The sequence below is a fragment of the Panicum virgatum genome, chromosome 6N (genome assembly GCF_016808335.1).
Source record: "Panicum virgatum strain AP13 chromosome 6N, P.virgatum_v5, whole genome shotgun sequence".
Classification (NCBI taxonomy): domain Eukaryota; kingdom Viridiplantae; phylum Streptophyta; class Magnoliopsida; order Poales; family Poaceae; genus Panicum; species Panicum virgatum.
In genome coordinates, this window is record NC_053150.1 from 51,178,555 (window position 1) to 51,199,368 (window position 20,814).

General features: G+C 50.3%; 1 protein-coding gene across 2 annotated transcripts; it reads right to left on the reverse strand.

Annotated features, from left to right (window-relative positions):
• Positions 1–795: 795 nt before the first annotated feature.
• Positions 796–12,507, reverse strand: LOC120677316. 2 transcript variants are annotated; one of them, XM_039958466.1, is made up of 16 exons: positions 12,161–12,507; positions 11,984–12,037; positions 11,619–11,852; positions 5,735–5,833; positions 5,595–5,650; positions 5,001–5,112; positions 4,341–4,511; positions 3,978–4,211; positions 3,450–3,659; positions 3,160–3,366; positions 2,916–3,062; positions 2,542–2,832; positions 2,369–2,467; positions 1,871–2,292; positions 1,735–1,783; positions 796–1,157 (listed from the first exon to the last, which is right to left on the reverse strand). In XM_039958466.1, the coding sequence occupies exons 1-15, from the start codon at positions 12,230–12,232 to the stop codon at positions 1,750–1,752; spliced, it is 2,442 nt and encodes an 813-aa protein (XP_039814400.1). In that variant the 5' UTR covers positions 12,233–12,507; the 3' UTR covers positions 796–1,157; positions 1,735–1,749. The 2 variants fall into 2 exon arrangements, with proteins under 2 accessions (XP_039814400.1, XP_039814399.1); XM_039958465.1 differs by having other exon boundaries at positions 796–1,163.
• Positions 12,508–20,814: the final 8,307 nt, after the last annotated feature.

The following is a 20,814-nucleotide window of genomic DNA, read 5'->3' on the forward strand; positions in this document are numbered from 1 at the left end:
ACCGACCGGTTTGACCGGTTTACCGGCCGGTTTTACCGGTTTGACCGGTGGGCTTTAATGGGCCGGCCCATTTTTTCTTTTTTCTTTTTTGATTTAACTTTAAATCCCCGCAAACTATACTAAATGAACGAATTTTTGAGAAAATTTGATACTATTAGATTCATTACACCTTGAAGTATTTTTAGGAATTTTTTGGGAATTTTTCATTTTTTAAATTTAAATTTAAATTTTGGCCGGTTAGGTACCGGACCAAACCGGAACCGGGCCGGTTCCCACCGGTTTGGTGAACCTTGGTCACAACTGCGCAAATGCCACTGAAATTTACTTTTACAATAGATTTTGTATACAAAGCTACTACTCCCACCATCCTAAATTATTAGTCTTTTTAACTTTTCTATATTCATAGTTTTTGCTATGTATCTACATACATATTATATGATGCATAGCAAATACCATGAATCTAGAATCTAGAAAGCCAAAACAACTAATAATTTGGTACGGAGGGAGTAGTACCATGTATTCGTACTGCTGAGTAGTTCATTTTCACAGCCGAAAGTGTTTTGTGTGTGTGTGTGTACAAACTAGGCGCCAGCATCCACTAATCTCACAAAAACAAACACCATCCAAAACGAGAGCATGCTTAGAGAAATATGATTAGTGAGCAGCCAGTTTTAAGTTGGCAGGAATGCGAACAGCTAAACTGCAACTGAACCAAATCCCGTTCATGTTTTACGAACATGAATAGATGCAAATGCAGGAGACGAGCTGCACCAGGTGAGAATCACAGCCGAGCAGTTGAACTTTGATGCTACAGTCGAGGAGCTAAAATCGGGTGTTCGTTTTCCAAATGTACACATAAAGATCATGCCAATGAAAGGCAACGACGCTACCACTTCATTCAAATGCACCACAATACAAACACAGACAGGTTACACAGACGCAAAACTTCCGCAGCATTTTCCTGATTCTGGGGCTAGAGGATTTCAGTACAGCAGAAACACGACCCCGTCCAGGGCAGGTGCTGTGAAGAGCAATGGTGCAAAAATAAATCTAGAATAATTTTAATCATGGTCATCTTCCGCATCGACCATTTCCAAGCTTTCTAGAAGGTTGCCACTTTCATGGTTCCCGACCACTTCACCACCCTCAAAAACCAGCTGGATCTACAAGCAAAACAACAAATTAGTTTGTAGATGACAAGTCCGACACAAGGCCAAATGGTAGTTGAAGATAGACACAGCAAGGTAAGTACAGTAAGACCAACTGGTGTTGCAAAAATACACACCACATTTAGCTATTAACAAGTCTATGCAAGACATGATAAACTAGATGGTCGTTGGAAGCCCGACACAGCAAGGCAATTACAGTAAGACCAACTGGTGTTGCAAAAAAGCACACTACATTAGCTATTGACAAGTCTGATGCAACGCATGATAATATGTTACAGCAAGCCGGCACAACTGTTTCTTCTTGCAAAAGCACACATTTTTAAACTTTGTTATAGAACCGAATTTTAAAAAAACAATACTACTAAGTATTATACTATATTTTAGCTGATTCTAAGCCTTTGATGAGACATGACCATCTCAATTGAAGACCAACTATAGTAAGGCTAAAGCTAAGGGCAAAAACTGACGCTAGTGGAGAAGAGAAGGAACCGAGTAAATAGGAAACTTCACAGCAACCATGCACATAAGGGCCTAGATGACCATGAAAAGAATATATTTTACATACCCAGTGAAAGCCACTTCATCTTCTGGAAATGTATGCAGCACCAGTCGACCTGAAACATAAAAGAAATTCACAGCCGGTCAGCATTTGGAAGGCAAGCTAGGCTGTGATATCAAATCATGTCAGTAATGGTCTATACCTTCCCTGTTGCTTTCCGCCATAACCATGTCTGATATTACTTGCACCTTTGTCATGTCTTACTCCATTCACAGCAGCTGTGTGCATGGATGGCTGCCCTGTTTGAACTTCATCTGAGAACCCATTGTCTTGGGTGTTTCTTAATTTGCCAGATATTGTTACATCGTTGACCCCCTGAATGATGTTAAATTGATCTGTGAATCCATTTCCAGAAGGAATTGCACCTGATCTGGAATCAACTGCAGGCCCTCTCTTTTGCCGAGTGCTTTGTGCCACAGGAGTAACAGCAACAGAAGGTAACAACGATGAGTACTGGGCAGAAGATGATGTAGCAGCAGCAATTTTTGCAGCAGCTGTAGTAGCAGAGATGATCTGTTGTGCTCCTTCACGAAGGTGAATGAAGTCTCCCTCAATCACAAAGAGCTGCACAAGCGATTAATATGTCAGATCCACAAGCTATCTAGTATTGACAGATTGACTATGCTGCATGAAAGCACACCTCTGGATGACTAGCCACAAAGTCATCCAGCTTCCCGTATTGCTTCTTGTAGTCATGCCAGTGAAGAGGAGCCAACATTTTTCCGAGCCTATTTGGCAGCTGACAAAAAATAGCACATGAATCAGAATTTATTCTGTACCCTAGCAACTTAATTAGGATGAAAAGTAGCTCACAGTTGTACTAATTCTGATTCCACCCTCAGGTCCTGCAGGAACTGCACGTACGATGCAAGCCAATAGAGATCTCTCATCTAGGAGAGCAGGCTCCTTCGGTATACGAGGTAATTGTGAACCAAAACCACCACCAGCTGATTTCACTGTGTCAACCTGATTTACAACATTAGGATTGAATTCTGCTGCATTATTTTTGAAGTGAATCTGGGTAGCTGACACAGAAGAATTCGAAGGTTTATGCTGCTGCCTAGGTACAGGCTCAGGTTGCTTGTCAGTTGCAGCTCTTTCATCCTGGTTGTCAATAGGGAACTCAATGTGAGATGCTCACAAATAGAATGAAAAAACAAACAAGAAACACATAGTAAAATAAAAACCTTTGATTCAGTCGTTTTCTCTTGATGTTCAACCATGCCAGTACAGATGTTCACATTTGATGGTGAATCCTGTTCTTTGAAGGCCTTTTGCTGCTCATCATAGACTACATGTTCAGCTACATTCGTTTCCAGAACCTGTGATGTTTTCTGTTTTTTAAACAAAAAATAGTAGCAGGGACTATTACATAAGTTCATGAGCCATTTCAAAATTGCAGAAAAAGCAAGCATCAAGCAAACGACTAACCGTAAGTTCATGAATTGATTCTGCAGGCACACTAGCAGGACTCTGCTGTTGTTTTCCATGGGCATTAAGATAATCTGGATGGCTAGTCTTACTTGGCTTAGAGGACAGCTCATCGGTATTATTAGCACCTGGCTGTAATGAAGTCTGGTCTGATTGGGAAGGTTGATAGTTTGTTTCATCTTGTGGTTGTGAGGCATTTTGTATTTCCTAAATGAAAATACATTCAATGCAAAATCAGAATTCACAAACTTTAAATTATGATGTGCAAAGTGCTTCAAAAATGTAATTACCTGCTGATTTGCCCAATGTATGTTTGGTTGAATTGTAGATTGTGACTGAAAACTGCCAAATTGAGGAACACCAGAGTTGGGTGAAGCTAAAGGTTGAGGAATACCTTGATGAATCATATAAGATTGCAACCCAGTAATATGCGCAGGAGGAGCATAACTGCCTATGCCCAACAGAGAAGACGGAATGGGTACAGCAGAGGCATTATTGCCCTAAGAAAAAGAGTTGCGCATCTTGTAAGTACTTTGTAACAACAAAGTTATGTGTTAAATAGGAGTACAGAAAATACCACCATAATGGTCATTGAAAACATGAAGATCAGAAAATAAGGGCAGAAGGTACTACAACAATAACTAGAGATAGAAAGGGCTCAAAGAAACAGATAAGGTGGAAGCGCAAAATAGAAAGAGAAAAGGGCATAATGAATTGCATTGAACTTAAGTCGACCAAACAAAAGTGACTATTGAACCTTCACCTCCAAAAGACAAATATTTAAATTGCTTACTGAAATTACTTGAAATCAATAATACCTTTACAGAGACATCCACACTTCCATTATTTTTCAATTGCTGGTTGCCGTCTGCTGTAGCACTACCATTTGAAGCCACGCTGTTCGCTATGCTTTGAACAAATGATGATTCAGCTGACCCCTCCCGAGAAACTTGTGGACCATCTTTTTGTGCACCAGACCGTTCCCTTGCCTCAGTTAATTCTAGTTGAAGTTGTTGTATCGTATGTAAATATCCCCGCTGCATTTCAGCATACTGTGGAAAAACATGAGGAAGAAGTGATATTCTAGTCTAACAAAGGGAATATGACAAAAACTAGTGTAATATAGGAAACCAAAGCATATGTGAATACTGGAATAGTGTTTTTGAGCTAAAGAAACTTACCTGCTGCTGGGAACTAATCCAATATTGATTAAACTGCTCCATGCGCTCACGTAACTCAACTTGTAGGGATTGAGACTGCAAAACATCCATATCTCGAACTTGGGCAACCCAAGCATGGGCTTCTCTCAACTGCTCGTCTTTGTAAAGAATGTTCTCTTGGGCAACCCTATGCTGGAAAAAAATAAAGTGATTATTCATCAGTGCCTGGATTTAGAATTACAAATATTTTTAGTTTGAGAAAGAAATCATGCAACAGCGAGTATTCAAGAAGGAACTCTCCGATAGTCCTATAACTAACTTACATTTTCAATGTTCAGGCACCAGTATAGAAAACTAAACAAAAAGTGCTATAGCCTAAGATTCTCAAGACAATAAGCAAACGTACCAACAAAATAATGAGACATGCAGAAGTATTGGAACATATTACAGAGCTACTTAGCATATGCTATCAGGATTCTTGCAGTAAATTCATTTCAGACAACTAGAATGTTAGTTATTTGAAAATTGGAAGGTACACCAGCTTTTGTCAGAGAGATCATGCAAAGTAGAACAATACTCTATCAGAGATGAAATGTTCAGTTTTAGTAACACGGTAATGTATTGACGGTATTACCCGAGAAGACAAGGACTATATAAGAAGAGTGAAATGGAGATGAATACCTGTTCCTCTAATGCAATGAACTGGCTTTCTTTTTCTCGCAGATGCTCTTGGAGATCATGAATTTGTTTAAGATGTTGGGCTCTTTCAGCTTCAGAGTTGTCACGTTCCCTTCTGCAGGAAATTAGAAAAATTTGAGTATAAGTTTTATTTTGCAATGAACTGCCAATTGTGAAAACTATGAATAATTAAAGGAACAATTTCCTAATTGTAAATGAATACGTGAAGTGGGCCTTTTTTTTACTGAGATGAAGGCGACCGGTAAGGTGGCTTGCAATAGAAGCAGCCCTTCAGAGCAACTTAACAAATCCACAGCACATATGGCACAGAAATTTGAATGATGCTTTTCAAATTGTAAAGGTGTTTTAACTCTATGAAAAACTATTCTAAGTAGTGAAATCCTATGTAGCACCGATACGGATACGCGGATACGTCAAATTTTTGCAAAAGTTAAAGGCACAAAGGTGTATCGGAGTATCGGATACGGATACGTGGATATGTATCGGATACGTGATATGGGGTCATGTTGAAGTATCGGGGTTATAGAGGTGAAATCTGGTTCAATACCAAGCAATTTCAGACATTATGAATAGTACCTGACAGTTGCCAGTTCTTTGGTCTGTTCTCTAAGAAGATCTTGATTTGCCCACACCTGACAAAACAAAATAAAAAAAGATGTCAGACATTTTCGTCACCTCTTACTGTGAATATTGTAACATGTAAGAAGACCACTAACCGTTTGATGATCAATCTTCAAAGCATTCAATTCTCTTTCCTTGTCATTGAGTTTCATTTCTAGCTCCAGAATGTACTGCTCCCGCTCATGCAGTTGATCCTGTTCGATCCGAACATTAAATTTAGTTTCGAATAAGGGCCAGAAAATCAGCAGGTATCTGTATGAGCATACCCCATGTGTCACTGACATAAAACAAGGTAAGAAGCAAAAACAGGAAATCAAAACAAAATGACTAGTGAAGTTCCAAGAAGCCACCCTGTGTCTTCCTTATAGAAGCAAAAGGAAACCACCAATAACAAGGAATCATGTAAATGATACCCAGGACACTTCTCAATTTCAGCTGAACCCAACGAGGGCAGCTTGGCTTATAGCCGCTTGATTGAAATGGTAAAGGTAAAGTCTCACGGTTACAAAGGATGGCTGCTGCTTATATAGAGCAGGGCCTCTACTAGCAATAAAGCAAAGAGCTTCTTGGGAACCAAGGCATCTCATGATCAACTTGAGAGCCAAGGCACCCCTACTGATAAAGCAAAAAGTGCATAAAGTAAGATACAAGTGCTAGCTTAACTCTAACAATCTCCCCCTTAAGCCTAACACTAGGTGACCTGCTTCAAGCCAATCTTCCTCCTCATCTCCTGGAACTTGGTCTTGCCCAGTGACTTGGTAAGGATGTCGGCAAGCTGGTCAGCAGTGGCGATGTAGTTGGCCTTGATGCTCCCTTCCTCCAGACAGTCCCTGATGAAATGGAACTTAGTCCTAATGTGCTTGCTCCTGTCATGGAAGACATGGTTCTTGGCCAGAGCTAGGGCAGATTTGCTGTCCATCTTAAGCTTTACTGCTTCCATCTTCCTGTCCAGGAGCTCCCCAAGCAGCCTTGACAACCACAGCGCTTGAGTTGCTGCGGTGGTGGTTGCAATGTACTCAGCTTCGCAGCTGGACAATGCCACCACCCTTTGCTTCACAGACTGCCAGATGACCAAGCAATCTCCCAGGAAGAACAGAGTCCCACTGGTGCTCTTGCTTGAATCCACGTCGCCGGCGAGATCACTGTCGCAGTAACCGACGAAGTGCGCTGTGCCCGGAGCCCTCTTGTAGTGCAGACCGAAGTCCAAGGTCCCGGCCACATAGCGCAGCACACGCTTGATCGCCTACAGATGCTCCGCCGTGGGCCGTTGCATGAATCGGCTCAGGAACCCGACCGCGAACGCGAGGTCCGGCCGAGTGTGGACGAGGTACTGCAGGCTGCCGACAAGCCGCCGGTAGTGTGTGGGATCCACTTCCTCCGCCTTGCTCTCCCGCTGAGCCGCAGCTTCTCCTCCATTGGTGTGGCGGCTGGATTGCAGCCCACCATTCCTCCCAGCTCGAGGATGCGCACCTCGACGCCAAGGTAGAAGCAGAGGAGGCCGAGGTCGCTCATGTCGAAGTGCTCCTTCATGGCGGCCTTGAAGTTCTCCACCTCCCCCTGATCGGCGCCGGTAATGATGAGGTCATCGACGTAGACGCCGACGAGCAGGACAATGCGCCCACTGCCCCGCCTGTACACCGCCGCTTCATGCGCGCTCTGCGTGAACCCTATCTTCTTCAATGTGGTGTCCAGCTTCACGTTCCAGGCGCGCGGTGCTTGCCTCAGCCCGTAAAGGACCTTGCGCAGCCGGTAGACCTTCCCTTCTTCTCCGGCGACGGCGAAGCCCGATGGCTGTCACACGTACACCTCCTCCTTGAGGTCGCCGTTGAGGAAAGCGGACTTCACGTCCATGTGGTGCACCTTCCACCCTTCCTGCGCCGCCAGTGCAAGAAGAACCCGCACGGATTCCATCCTCGCCACCGGCGCGAAAGCATCTTCGAAGCCAATGCCTTCCTGTTGCACGAATCCGCGCGCCACCAGCCGGGCCTTATGCCTGGTCACCATCCCCTTCTCGTCCTTCTTGAGCTTGTACACCCACTTGAGGGAGATTGGGCGATGGCCGGCGGGCAGCTGCACCAGCTCCCACGTCTTGTTCTTCTCCACAGCTTGGAGCTCCTGCTTCATGGCGGCCTCCCACGCTGGATCGCCCTTGGCTTCCACATATCCGGTCGGCTCGCCAGCATGAGAGAGGTGGAGCTGGGCGAAGAGTCGCGGCGCCTGACCTGGAGGAGAGTCGTTGCCGAGGATGTTCTCCATCGTGCGGTAGCGGAGGGGCTCATCATCGTAGGATGCATCGAGCCTGTCCTCGTCATCCTCCAGAGGCGTGGCGTGCTCGATCTCTGGCGCAGGGGTTGGAATTGGTGCTACCGGCGTGGTTTCTTCTTGAAACAGAGGAGTCGAATCCTCTGTTCCAGAGCTCCCCTGCTCCCCCGGAGCTGGAGATGGCGAGTGCGGCGCAGATGGAACAGGGGAGGGGCTTGAAACAGGGAAAACAGGCGTTGGTGTCCACGCTCCCTCTGTTCCTTCCTCCCAGGCGTGCTCGACGGCGAACTCCTCTTCCGCCGGAGCCTTTCCACCTCCTTCCTTGATCCAATCCCACTCGCGACTCTTGTCGAAGACGACGTCGCATGAGACGCGCACACGCTGTGCCGCCGGGTCGAAGATGCGATACGCCTTGGCACCGTCGGCGTAGCCGATGAAGATACCGGGAATGTTGCGGTCGTTGAGCTTCTTAAGCTGCGACAGGTCCTTGGTGAAGGCCACACATCCAAATGTGCGCAGGTACCCTACCTCTGGCGCCTTCCCGTGCCACGCTTCATACGGCGTCACGCCATTCAGCGCCTTGGTAGGTGCTCTGTTCAGCAGGTGAACCGCGGTCACCACGGCCTCGCCCCAGAAGCGTGCCGGCAACCCGCGCTGCTTCAGCAGAGCCCGCGCCATCGCGACCACCGTCTGATTGTGCCGCTCCACGACTCCATTCTGTTGCGGCGTGTACGGGGCGCTGTAGTGGCGCTGGATCCCCTTCTCGGCGTAGTATGTAGCGAACTCGGAGACGGTGAACTCGCGCCCGTTGTCCGTGCGCAGCGTCCGCAGCTTCTTCCCGCTCTTCTTCTCCGCTGCGGCCTGAAGATGCTTGATTGCATCCGCTGCAGCACCCTTGGTCGTCAGCAGAGCCACCCACATGTACCCCGTGGCGTCGTCGACCAGCAACAGGAAGAAACGCCTGCCACCGGGAGTTGCCAGCGCGATCGGCCCGCAGAGGTCGCCGTGGACGAGCTCCAGCGGATCCTGCGCGCGGTACTGGGCTTCACTCGGGAACGGGGCTCGGCGGTGCTTGGTGATGACGCACGTGTCGCAGAACTGGCCGACGTGGCTGATCACCGGCAGCCCACGCGCCATGTCGTCCTTGGACAGCTAACGGAGTGCGTCGAAGTGGAGGTGGCCGTACCGCTCGTGCCAGCACCAAGCTTCATCGTCCTTGCGCGCGGCGAGACAGAGCGGCGAGGCCGTCTTGATGTGGAGGATGTAGAGCCTGTTGGCGCAGCGGCGGACCTTGACGAGCAGCCGCTTGTGCTGATCCCAGATCCTCAGGACTCCGTGATCAATCACCACCTTGGATCCTCCCTCATCTAGCTGGCCGAGGCTCATGATCGAGTTGCGAAGGGCGGGGATGTAGTACACACCGTGGAGCACCCGGTGCTCGTCGTTCTTCGCCTCGAAGATGATGGAGCCGACGCCGTGGATCTCCACCTTTGACTTGTCGCCGAATCTCACCGTGCCTCTGGCCGTCGTGTCCAGGTCGGTGAAGAGCTCGCGGCGACCAGTCATATGATGGGTGGCGCCGCTGTCGAGGTACCAGCCGTCGAGCTTGTCGCCGACGCCGGAGCCGATGTCGAGGAAAGCGCTGGCTTTCGGCTCGTGGAGGTCGAGGTCAGCGTTCTTGGCGTAGAAGGACGAAGCAGGAACCTTGCCGCTGTACGCCTCCGCGTCCATCTCCAGGAACCCATGCGCGAGGAACAGAGCATGGTCGTCCTCTGCTTCCGCCACGTTCGCCGCGCCACCACGATCACGCCGGGGATGGGGGCAATCGCGTGCCCAGTGGCCAGCACCGTTGCAATTGAGGCAGGTGTCGTCGCGGTTCGCCCTGCGTTCACCGCCGGCGGCGCCTGCCTTGTCCCTTTCACCGCGATCCGCGCCGCCACGGTCTCCGTCGCGGTCGCCGCCCCTGGGCTTGTTCTTCTTGCCTCCGCGGGGACGTCGACGGCGATCCTTGGATGGTCCGGCTCCCTCCTCCTTCTCGAAGGCCCGCCACTACTCGGCGGTGTAAAAGAGCTTGCCGTCAGCGGCCTCCGACTCCAGCGCGCGCTCGCGGTCCTGGGCCGCCTTGAGCCGGCCGATCACGTCCTCGATGGTGAGCTGCCCGAAGTCGAGGAGCGTCTCGATGGAGAGAACAAGCTGCTCGTACTTCTTGGGCACACACCGGAGAAATTTCTCCACGGCGCGCTCTTCGTCGAGGTCGGTGTCGCCATTGATGGCTATCTGCTCCATCAGGTTTGTCAGGCGAAGGGCAAAGTCCTCAATTTGCTCACCGGGCTGAAAGGCGAGGCTTTCCCACTCGCCACGGAGCCGCTGCAGCGTGGCGCGACGAACGCGCTCACCACCGAGACACCTGGTAGCGATCGCCTCCCATGCGAGCTTGGCCGTCGGCTTGTTGGCGAGGGCGGTGCCGAGATCTGCCGGCACCGCAGCGCACAAAGCCTCCAAGGCCCGGCGATCATCCTCGTAGACGACGTCGCCGTAGGCGACGGCCTCCCAGAGCCCGCGCGCCTGGAGCTTCACCTTCATGAGGAGGCTCCACTCGTGGTAGTTGGCGCGGGTGAGCATGGGCCACCCGCCGCCGATGTCGCGGTAGACCTGCACCGCTGGCGACCGACCACGTCGTCTGTGGCGCCGATCTGGGGAAGGAGAAAGGTGTCGACGGCGCTCCGGAGTGTGGAAGCGCTCCGACCCATCGACCGCCGGCTTGCCATCCTCGATCTCCTGGCGCAAGGCGGCGGCCGCGGCTGCGGCGGCTTGAGCCGCCTGTGCCGCCTGCGCGGCCGCTGCTTCTGCGTCGGCAAGACGGGCCTCCCGTGTCTGGTCTTCACCGTGGCCAGACCCGGAGACGTCCTTGCCCTTCACTGCTGCGGCGGCGGCGGTGGCGCACTTGCTGGAGGTGGACATGGCTGTGGCGGCGGCTGAGGGGAAGGGTGTCTAACCTAGGCTCTGGATGCCAATTGATACCCAGGACACTTCTCAATTTCAGCTGAACCCAACGAGGGCAGCTTGGCTTATAGCCACTTGATTGAAATGGTAAAGGTAAAGTCTCACGGTTACAAAGGATGGCTGCTGCTTATATAGAGCAGGGCCTCTACTAGCATAAAGCAAAGAGCTTCTAGGGAACCAAGGCATCTCATGATCAACTTGAGAGCCAAGGCACCCCTACTGATAAAGCAAAAAGTGGATAAAGTAAGATACAAGTGCTAGCTTAACTCTAACAGTAAATGTCTTGAGCACCAACTAATCGAATTTGTTCATCAGCGTATCAACATGCACCAATAACAAGGAATCATGTAAATGTCTTGAGCACCGACTAATTGAATTTGTTCATCAGCGTATCAACATGCATATAACAGCTTAACCATAGCATAGATCCAACAAAGCACTAGGACGTCAACAGAGCTACACTCTCTCCACCAGTATGACATGAATTTTTTTGAACCCTTACTGTAATTCAACCAGTTACTTTGAATTCCTGCCCGAGGCCTCTCAGAAAGTCAGAAATCATGAAAAAGACAGCAGTACTATACTGCAGCCCTAGCAGCCATTTATCAGTACTCTCGGCCAACTCATCAACGATCAGTAAACCGCATGCCCTTCTCCAGGTAGTCTGTAGAGAGAAACAATTGAGTCCATGAAAGTAAAGCGACAGGACACAACCTTGAGCTTCGCCGCGGCCGCAGCATGCTCCTTGGCAGCCGCCTGGAAGCTCTGCTGCGCCTCAATGATCTGCGGGTGCGCGATGGCCTGTGCGCGCAGCTCGATCTCGACCTGCTGCAGCTCCTCACGCTGGCGCACGACGCTCTGCAGGCGCTGCTGCAGGATGTCCTCGCTGAGGCCCCCGCTCCCGTCGATGGTGATGGCGCAGAAGTCGTCCAGTCCCCCGGCACCTTCCTGCAAGGCAGAGCGCCCGAAACGGTCACCCACGGCGGAAACCAACCCGCGGCGCGGGAGATCGAAGAGAGAAAAAAATGTCTGCATTTCTGGGCGTCCCGCGTGTGAGCGAGCAGGCACACAGCACGCACCTCGTAGATGGCTCGGTCCTCCGGCTGGCTCAGCTTCCCGTGGTCCGCGGCGTCCTGAACAGCAAGCAAGCAACAGCAAGGGTTATGTGAGTAGGGTTGCGGGAAGGATGATGGTGGGAGGAGGGTTTTGTGGTGCTGGGGGGCGAGAGGCGAGAGGCGACGCGGGGGAGGCCTTACCTCGGCGCCATTGGAGCGGAGCGGGGCGTCGGGGACGGCGCGCCACTCCTTGCGCGCCGCCGCGGTCTCCATCTGCGGCGGTGGGGGCCGCGCTCCCAGCCCCGGCCTCCTGGCGGGATCGGGATCTGGAAGGGCGGCGGCTAGGGTTTTGGAGGGCTCAGCGCGGCGCGGGGCCGGCGTGGGGGCACGAGGGCGGCGCGCGGGCGGCGAAGGCGGTGGGCTAGGGTTTACGCGCGCGGGGGGAGGGCGGCGATCGGGGGCCAGGAATTGGGTTGGGGGATTTCTGCCGGGAGAGAATTGGGGGAAGGGTGGGGAGGGGGGCGACGAGGGGGAGGAGTGGCGAGACTGACCCGGGGAGAGTGGACGACTGCGTGTGTCGTTTTGTAGGAGGGCGACGAAGGGCGACGGCCGCGCCGCCGGGCTTCTTTTTTTTCTTTCTTCGTCTTCTTGGTGGGTTGGGTGCGTTTCGCGGCCCGTCTGCCGGCCTGAGATGGTTCATTCCGACACCACGAAGGCCCACGTCGCGAACCAGCACAGCAGCAACTTTCTTTCCTCGGCCACGAGAGAACCCACGGCGCGGTGTACAGCCCACGAAAGCCCGCAGCGGAAACTTGTTTTGCTGGGCCATAAAAGTTGCAGCAAATGAACATACAGCGTCTTTTTCTTTTTTATATTTAAAAAAAATTAAAATTTCAAAAATATATGTCCGTTTTGAAAAATTTCGAAAATATACCCCGATCGCCCGTGGGGGCGACAGGGGTCATGTCGCCCAAGCAACGGGCGACAGGACCTGAATGTAAATTTTTTTTGAATTTGCAAAGAGGTCCCTAGCCGGGGGTGTGTGGAGGGAGGGGGGCCTGTCGCACCCCACACGGGCGACAGGGGCCTGTCCCCCCACGGGCGACAGGGGCCTGTCGCCCCCCCCCCCGGGCGACAGGGGTCTCCCACCGTATATAAGACCTGGTCTCCATTCTCTTCTCATTTGAGCCCAAAAATTACACCAAAAATTCAGAAAAAAAGAGAGTGGTGAGGAGAAGAAAAGCGGCGAAGCTCTGCCGAATTGCACACTTGTGATCTACCGGTAACTTCCGTATGAATCCATTGATATTGTATAACAATTTAATTTAATTAGCGGATTAGCTGAATTAGATTGGGTGCTTTACAACACTCGTTTAGTATTACAATTTCAGTACTATTTACAGACTTGTTTTTAAATTATTTATGAATTAGAATAGAATTATGACAGTATCTTGTTGATATTGCAGCATAAGGCAATGGCTGCCTCCAATTGTGTAGGATTTTCATGGACCGTAGAAAAATCTAGTATAATACTTGATATCATGACCCATCTTGTTATCAGTAAGAAGTTGAATCCGTTAGCGGATGGTACGATAGAGATGGTGTTGTCCAAAGTAGTAGAGTTTAAAGATTTCACATTATTTCGAGGTATTACAACGCAAGATGTAAAGGTACACTTGCTAAACGTCGGAAGATATACATGAAAGTATGTGAACTAGCAAATCATCCTAATATCATTGGATTCTTACAAAGTTCTTGTAAGATATGGATGCGGCCAGAGGTGTATGAGATGCACATTTAGGTAACTCTCATTCAGTTCTAATCCCGTCCGTCATTTGGAATCCATATGTATGAAACAATAACATTGCTGTTTAATTATATGCTAGGATTACCCTGAGGACACAGAGTTGATTAACAAATCGATACCAAATTTTCGTAAATTGGTATGTATCTTCGGTGGACTTATGCCGCAAACTAGACGAAGGAGGTGGAGAAGATCTTCGGGTGATAGTACTTGGCCTCCACAAGAAAAGATGACCGGAGGTTCGTCAAATCATGCTGCAGCACCTCAAGCACCAAGTTGTGTTAATTTGGATGACGACAGGGATAACTTCATGCCCCCCAAACTATGGCCTCCAACACATTATACATGAACCTAGATCCAGAAAAGAGAGAAAGGGAAAGGGAAGAGGTTCGTCAAGTCATGCTGCAGCACCTCAAGCACCAACTTGTGTTAACTGGGATGACGACATGGATGACTTTATGCCCCCAAACCATGGCCTCCAACACATGATGTTCCTCCCCCTGTACATGAACGTAGATCCAGAAAAGAGAGAAAAGGAAAGGCAAGAGGTTCGTCGAGCCATACTACACCACCTGCAGCACCACCATCTGTCAACTGGGATGACGACCTAGATGATTTCATACCATGATCTATAACATATGATGTTCATCGGTTCAAGATGTATTCGCATTTAGTATTGTTAATGTTGTTATTATGCTTGTATGTATGTCTCGTACCTAACTTGCATTCACTGGACATGTACATAATATCGAGTTTGAATCGTAGTTAGTCCTAATGGAGCATCGAAGCATAAACATACCGTCTTTCGTATGTAATGGAAAATACGAGAGTGATCAGAGTGGTCCGATGTTTTGGTTCTCGATCTCTTCTGACTCATCTTGCTCAACATAGTTGGTCTCTCTTCGAATACTCGGAGTTGCTTGATCTGCACCATGTTGGATTTCATTTTGTGTCTTCTCCCGGGTTTGAATAAGAATGGCCAGAGGCCACCCACGCTCTAGAGCTGCTTGCATGTACTTCTGCCAGTCATTAGTGCTGTGTATCATCATCAATTCCCATAAATCACTTTCTACCTCCCAATTAACAAGAGACTGGACGGTCATCACATGTGTCTCCGGATCAACACGGAACCCACGCTGCAGCCACTTATATATGGAACCAAAACTCCTCTCCAGAGGTTTATCTATGGCGCTAGATGTGCACTTAAAGGCAGAAAGGTCTACTCCATTTGGCCCATACAAAACATTGTAGTCACAAAAAAATACTTGAAACTGCATCTTGCTCGACATATCTGTATATCACAGAATACTTATCGAGTTATACTCTTTACTTCACTACTTTATTCAATAATCCATAAAAACTAAGTATGGATTTCAACTACAACATATAAGTATTCATAACTACGTGATGACACTCAAATTCTATACTGCATATGCGAAATTCTATTCTAAATCGTAATTAATTTATAAACACGTCTCTAATAGTACTGCAATTGTAATAATAAACGCGTAGTACTAATTTTCTAAACTAATTTACTACTACGTAACTAAAGTATCATTAAACTCCTACTTAAATAGTTATACTATAGCACTAATTTAATTAATTTACTTTACAATACCAATGGAAAAATACATAAGCTAAATGTACTAACCTGCAGATCACAAGTGCGCAATCCGGCAGGGCTTCGCCGCTTCCCTTCTCCTCACCCCTCTCTTTTTTTCTGGATTTTTGATGGAATTTTTGGGCTCAAATGAGGAAGGAATGGGGGTAGAATGCTTATATAGGAGGGCAATAGACGTGTCGCCCATGGGGGCCCCACCAGTCGCCCGAGGGGGGTGGGGGCGACAGGCCCCCCTGTCGCCCGTGGGGGGGGCGACAGGCCCCGCTTGCCCCCACTCGCCCCCAGCCAGGGACCTCTTTGCAAATTTGAAGAAAAAATTACATTAAGGGCTTGTCGCCCCCCAGGGCGACCGGGATATATTTTCGAAATTTTTCGAAACAGACATATATTTTTTGAAATTTTGATTTTTTTTAAATATAAAAAAACCGCTGAACATACATGTCGGCCGACAGCCCATCCATTCATCTCCAGGCCGATTGCAGAATCCGATTGCAAAACAACTGTCGCTTCATCTTTTCCAAACATGGGCCTCCGTTAACCGACAAGTTGTGGTTCCGACACCACACCACGTTGGCACATTTTTCAACACTAGTTACGAATATAAAATATAGGTTAATTATAAAACTAATTACACAGATGAACAGAAAATCGCGAGGCGAATCTATTAAGTCTAATTAATTCGTCATTACAGATTGTTTACCGTAGCACGACATTGTCTAATCATTGCATAATTAGGTTCATTAGACTCGTCTCACGATTTCACCCGGGGGTTATGGAATGAGTTTTTTTAGTTATTCTCATTTAATACTCCTAATTAGTGGTCAAATGTTCGAAATTACTTTAGCGTATGAAAAGTTTTGGGAACTAAACGGGGTGATGGAAGCACCATCGCCTGATAGCTAGGCTCATGCAGCCCACCAACACAATCCCCCACCCTTGTGCCACCGCTCGGCTTCAGCGCCGTCCCGAGCCTCCACCACCGCCTCTAACCTTTCATGCCGACGCGCCGCTCCGCCACCGTCTTCTCTTCACCCCGCCGCCGGCCACCATCGGAGGTCCTACCCTGCCCGACGGGCGGCGCTCCCGTGCCATCACACCCTGCGCCGTCCAACCCGCCACCACCATCGGGCCATCGCTGCCCCAGCCCCTCCACTAGGATCGGCGGCCATGGAAATCCCAGCAACTCGGAAAATTAAGTGTTGGTGTAAGACACTCTCCGGGGCGAAGAGGTCACAATAGCCCAGACGAAGGGAGACATGAACTCGTGAAAGGAAAACACTAGCACAAAGGCAGCACAAAAATCAAAGCAATAGAGTAATTGCACTGTATTCAATCTGTTTCTCTATTACAAAAGGGGGTGGTATTTATAGCCCGAAATCTCAACTACTCCCTGGCCAAAATTCCCTTTCTACACCCTAACTGCCAGCATCTTGGAATATTCTCTGGGTATAAACATAATGCTACAACACCCGACACAAATTAGTGGAATTACAGCTGTACACTCCGTACAAAACTCTGACAGTGGGGTCGCTTCGCTTCGCTTCCCTTCGCATTCGAGGGTCTTCGCATATGAAGCAAAGGGGTCCTCTGAGTCGCTTCGCTGCTTGTCTCTTCGGCCCGCGCGCTATCCCTTCGCTGCGCGGGTCGCCCCTTCGCTTCTCTTCAGGGAGCTTCGACCTTCGCTCATCGCTCTTCACTCCAAGTTCTTCGGACGCACCCTCTTTGCCTTCGCCGATCGCTTCGCCGCCTCCTTGCTCGCAGTCGAATGTCTTCAGTGTCAGGCGAAGGTGGCGCCCCCAACAATAGCCCCTCGAGGCCACGAATGCTCCTCGGAGGGACCGAGGCCTCGACAGATCGGCACGTGAGCATGGCCACATCCTTTAAGCGCCACCCCTCGGATGTTCGCACGCGAACGTTCGAGGTTTCTGCAGTGTGATAGAAGAGAATTTTTTTAAATCAAGGCGTCGCTGATTTGTGCGAAGACGAGAATGCCCCTGCATTCGACCGTTGAGGCGGCTGTTGGCTGGTATTTGACCGTTGGGAGTCGAGGGCATTTTAGTAACTTCGCACGGACAGTCGCGTGCCGCTGTGCGCACCCCCAGCTATAAAAGGAGTGGTGGGGGAGGGGGGTTTGCCTTGCGTGAGCTCAGACGACGCACCAGTTTTAATTGCGTTCGCCCTTCGCCCATTGATCACTTTGGTTGCTCTTCGCTCACAACTCCTGGTTTTCTTCAAGTCTTTGCCACGGCTTCACACGAAGAGATGGCGCCTCGCACAATTGAGAAGCCACCTGCTACTCGCACCTTAGGCTACAGCCACGCAACCCCAGAGCTCCTCGAGGGGATGATCCTCAATGGTTTGGTGGACCGGAGCCAGGTGCGGGCTCCCCCAGCTGATCAGGCTTCGGCGCGGCCCGAGCCGGACGAGGTGGTGGTGTTCCGCGATTTCTTCAGTGCTGGTCTTCGCTTTCAGCTGGACCCCGTGATCGTGGAGATATTCCGCCTGTATGGGGTCTATCTCCATCAGATGACTCTGACGTCTTTCGTGAGGCTAAACTTCTTCATGTGGCTGGCGAAGACGGGCAAGGTAGAGCCCACGGCTGAAGCATTCGCGCGCGTTTTCTGCATTCACTACCAGCCGAAGACGATTGTCGTGACTAGGAAGGACGATAGCAGCGGGACAGGGAGCCTCTGTACGGCTGTTATACCTTCGCTTTTCGGCACACAGCCCCGAGCCCCATCCCTGCGTACCGGAACAAGTGGCCAGTGGATTGGACCAACGCTTGGTTCTACCACAAAATCCGGCTTGACCCGGAGACGAACTCCAGCCCCCTTTGGGTCGCGAAGATTTCCTCCGCTCCCGATTACCCCAATTGTCGCACCGCCAGACACCGCGGAGGCTAATGCCTTCGTTGCACTACTTCGCCAGGTTGCAAAGAGTTTCAGCACTCGTGATCTTATCGAAGAGATTGCTGCATGCCAGTGCTTTCCCGTTCGGGAAGGGTGGACAGTTGATTCCTGGGCACCCGAAGAGAGGTGGATTGTGGGCGTTCTTATGCCGGACTTCACGGAGGGTTTTAGCCTCCGACGCGAAGGTGTGTGTAATTTTTTTAATCATTGTCTTCGCTTTTGACTGCAGACATTGATCTGAAGGCTATTGAGAATGCCGCTGATGAATTTGTCGGCCCTGTTGGCCTTGTTGAGTATAAGCAATTGGTAGAGAAGCTTTGTGGTGTTAGGAGGAACAAAGTTTTCAGCTTCTTCGGGATCAATCCTCCCCGTCGCGAAGCCGAGGCGGTGATTACGGAGGCCGAAGAGAAAAAGCAATAAAGAGAACAGCAGAAAGCCGCTATTGGCGGTGCGGGCGCTACGAGCGTCCTCGAGAAGAAGAAACAGCGTGGAAGAGCAGGCGGCACTAAGGCGCCGAAGCGTCCCAAGCTTCTGGAGTCCCTCTTCGCCTCGGAGCCGATCAAGGCGAAGGGTGATTCCGAGGATGATGTGGAAGTGGTGGATCGCGAAGAGGCCCGTCGCCAATCTCCAGCCTCCGCCATTCCGATTATGGCGGCTCCCATCGCCGTGAGGCACGCGCCCGTGCTGGAATACAGCGCGATGGCGGAGGTGAGCGACAAAGGAGAGGGACACAAAGAATTGCCTATTGCGGTCGAGTCACGGCCGGGCTAGATGATCCCCGAAGGGCCCCAAGCAGGCGCTAACACTGACAGCCATGCACAGGATGACTCCGAGTCCTCTTCGGAGCCCGGGGATGATCGTGAAGACGAGCCTCACGGCGAAGCTCCCGTGAAGGTTGCCACATCTTCTTCGAGCGAGGGCTCAGATTCTTCTGACGACTGCAGCGCCTTCCTCATCGACAATGCTGACCCCCGCCAAGTGGCCGAAGCCCTTGGTGCCTCTGGAGCCAAGCTCATTGGGGGTCAAGTCGTTGGAAGCCTATGCTTCGAGAGCCGCGACCGGGAACGCCAGTTCTTAGAGGAGGCCGGGGGTCATTCTGCTTCCCCCTGATGGAGAAGAGACTGATGAACACTGGTACGGCCAATGCCCTACAGTGCGCAGAGGATCTTGCTCTGAAGTCCTTCGTGGCTGCCCGCTGCGCCCGAAGGCAGTTGGAAGCTGAAGTTGGGTCTTCTTCGCGGGTTGCAGAACTCGAGGAGATGGTTTCCGCCTTGCAGCAGGAGAAGAGAGAGCTCAAAGCATCGCTTGCTTCTATACGCATCAGGGCGGAGACATCTATAAAGCAGCTCGATGAGGCACGCGTCAAGGCCACAGCTGCGGAAGAGGCTGCGAAGATCGCCGAGGAGGGACAGAAAAAAGCCGAAGAGTTGGTTAAGGCCTTCAAGCAGGCTGTTGTTATTGAAGCCGCGCCCCTTCAGAGCGAAGTGCACTGCCTTCTAGAGCGCTTTGGGATTGATGCCCCGACGCTTGCCGGTGAAGAAGCAAATTCTGTTGAGCTTGTCGAGCTTTTCCGCTGGCTGCGTTGCTGTGTGGCCATGACCGACTGCGGCAGCCAGTTCTTTGGTGAGCTGCACGCCGGTGTCGCCGCACGCTCGCTTATAGCCACGGTGTGCTCGCTCCTCGAAGCCCTAGCTGGAGGCGAAGCCTCCGTGACCAAATCAAGGCTCCGTACTCTTCGCGATCCTGGCGTGCAGTGGCCATCTACCGAAGAGGTGAAGCCGGAGACGCTGCCGGCCCTTCCTCGCAACATCGCCAAGAACTTTATGGCTATGTTTTTTCAAGAAAGAGGCGGGAGCTGGTGGCGCATGAGGGGGACCGCATGAAGGCCCAGGTTTGGCCGTTACTTTGTTTTTATTGCCTTCGATTCTTAAAGGTTGTTGCTGACAATCGCTTTATTTAGCTGCAAGAGAAAGCAACACAGTGGGCTGCCGAAGTGTTAAATCTGAGGCGCATGTCCCCGTCCGGAGGCGACAGAGACGCCAGAGAGGAGGCTGGCAATGGCCAAGGCGAAGACAATAGAGAGGTGTGAGCCGTTTGGAGGATGTAATTTTGGGTTAAATGTAATTATAACTTTTAATTAATGCCTTCGGTGACTGCGCAGGACCCTGCGTCGGAACATGCGCGGATCGCCGAAGGTATACTACCTTTGCGGATGAAACATGGCAACTTTGTTGTTTCCGGCGCTATGTGGCGCAAGTTTAATGCCAACAGGCCTTGGTTGACCTTCGCTGAGTTCTGGTCAAAGAAGGAGCGTGTTTATAACCGGTGCAACGCGTAGTCGAAGCTATTCTTTGATAATTTTATGCGTGACGAAGAAAAACACCGTGAGGTTCTTAGCGACCGTTTTATTCATCGCGAAGTTAGGCGTATGCTTAATAATAATGTTCCATATTCGCCTCCTGCTGGGCTGCTTGAGCCGAAGGTGGAGCCCGTGGAAGAGTTCCACGGGGATTATTGCTTC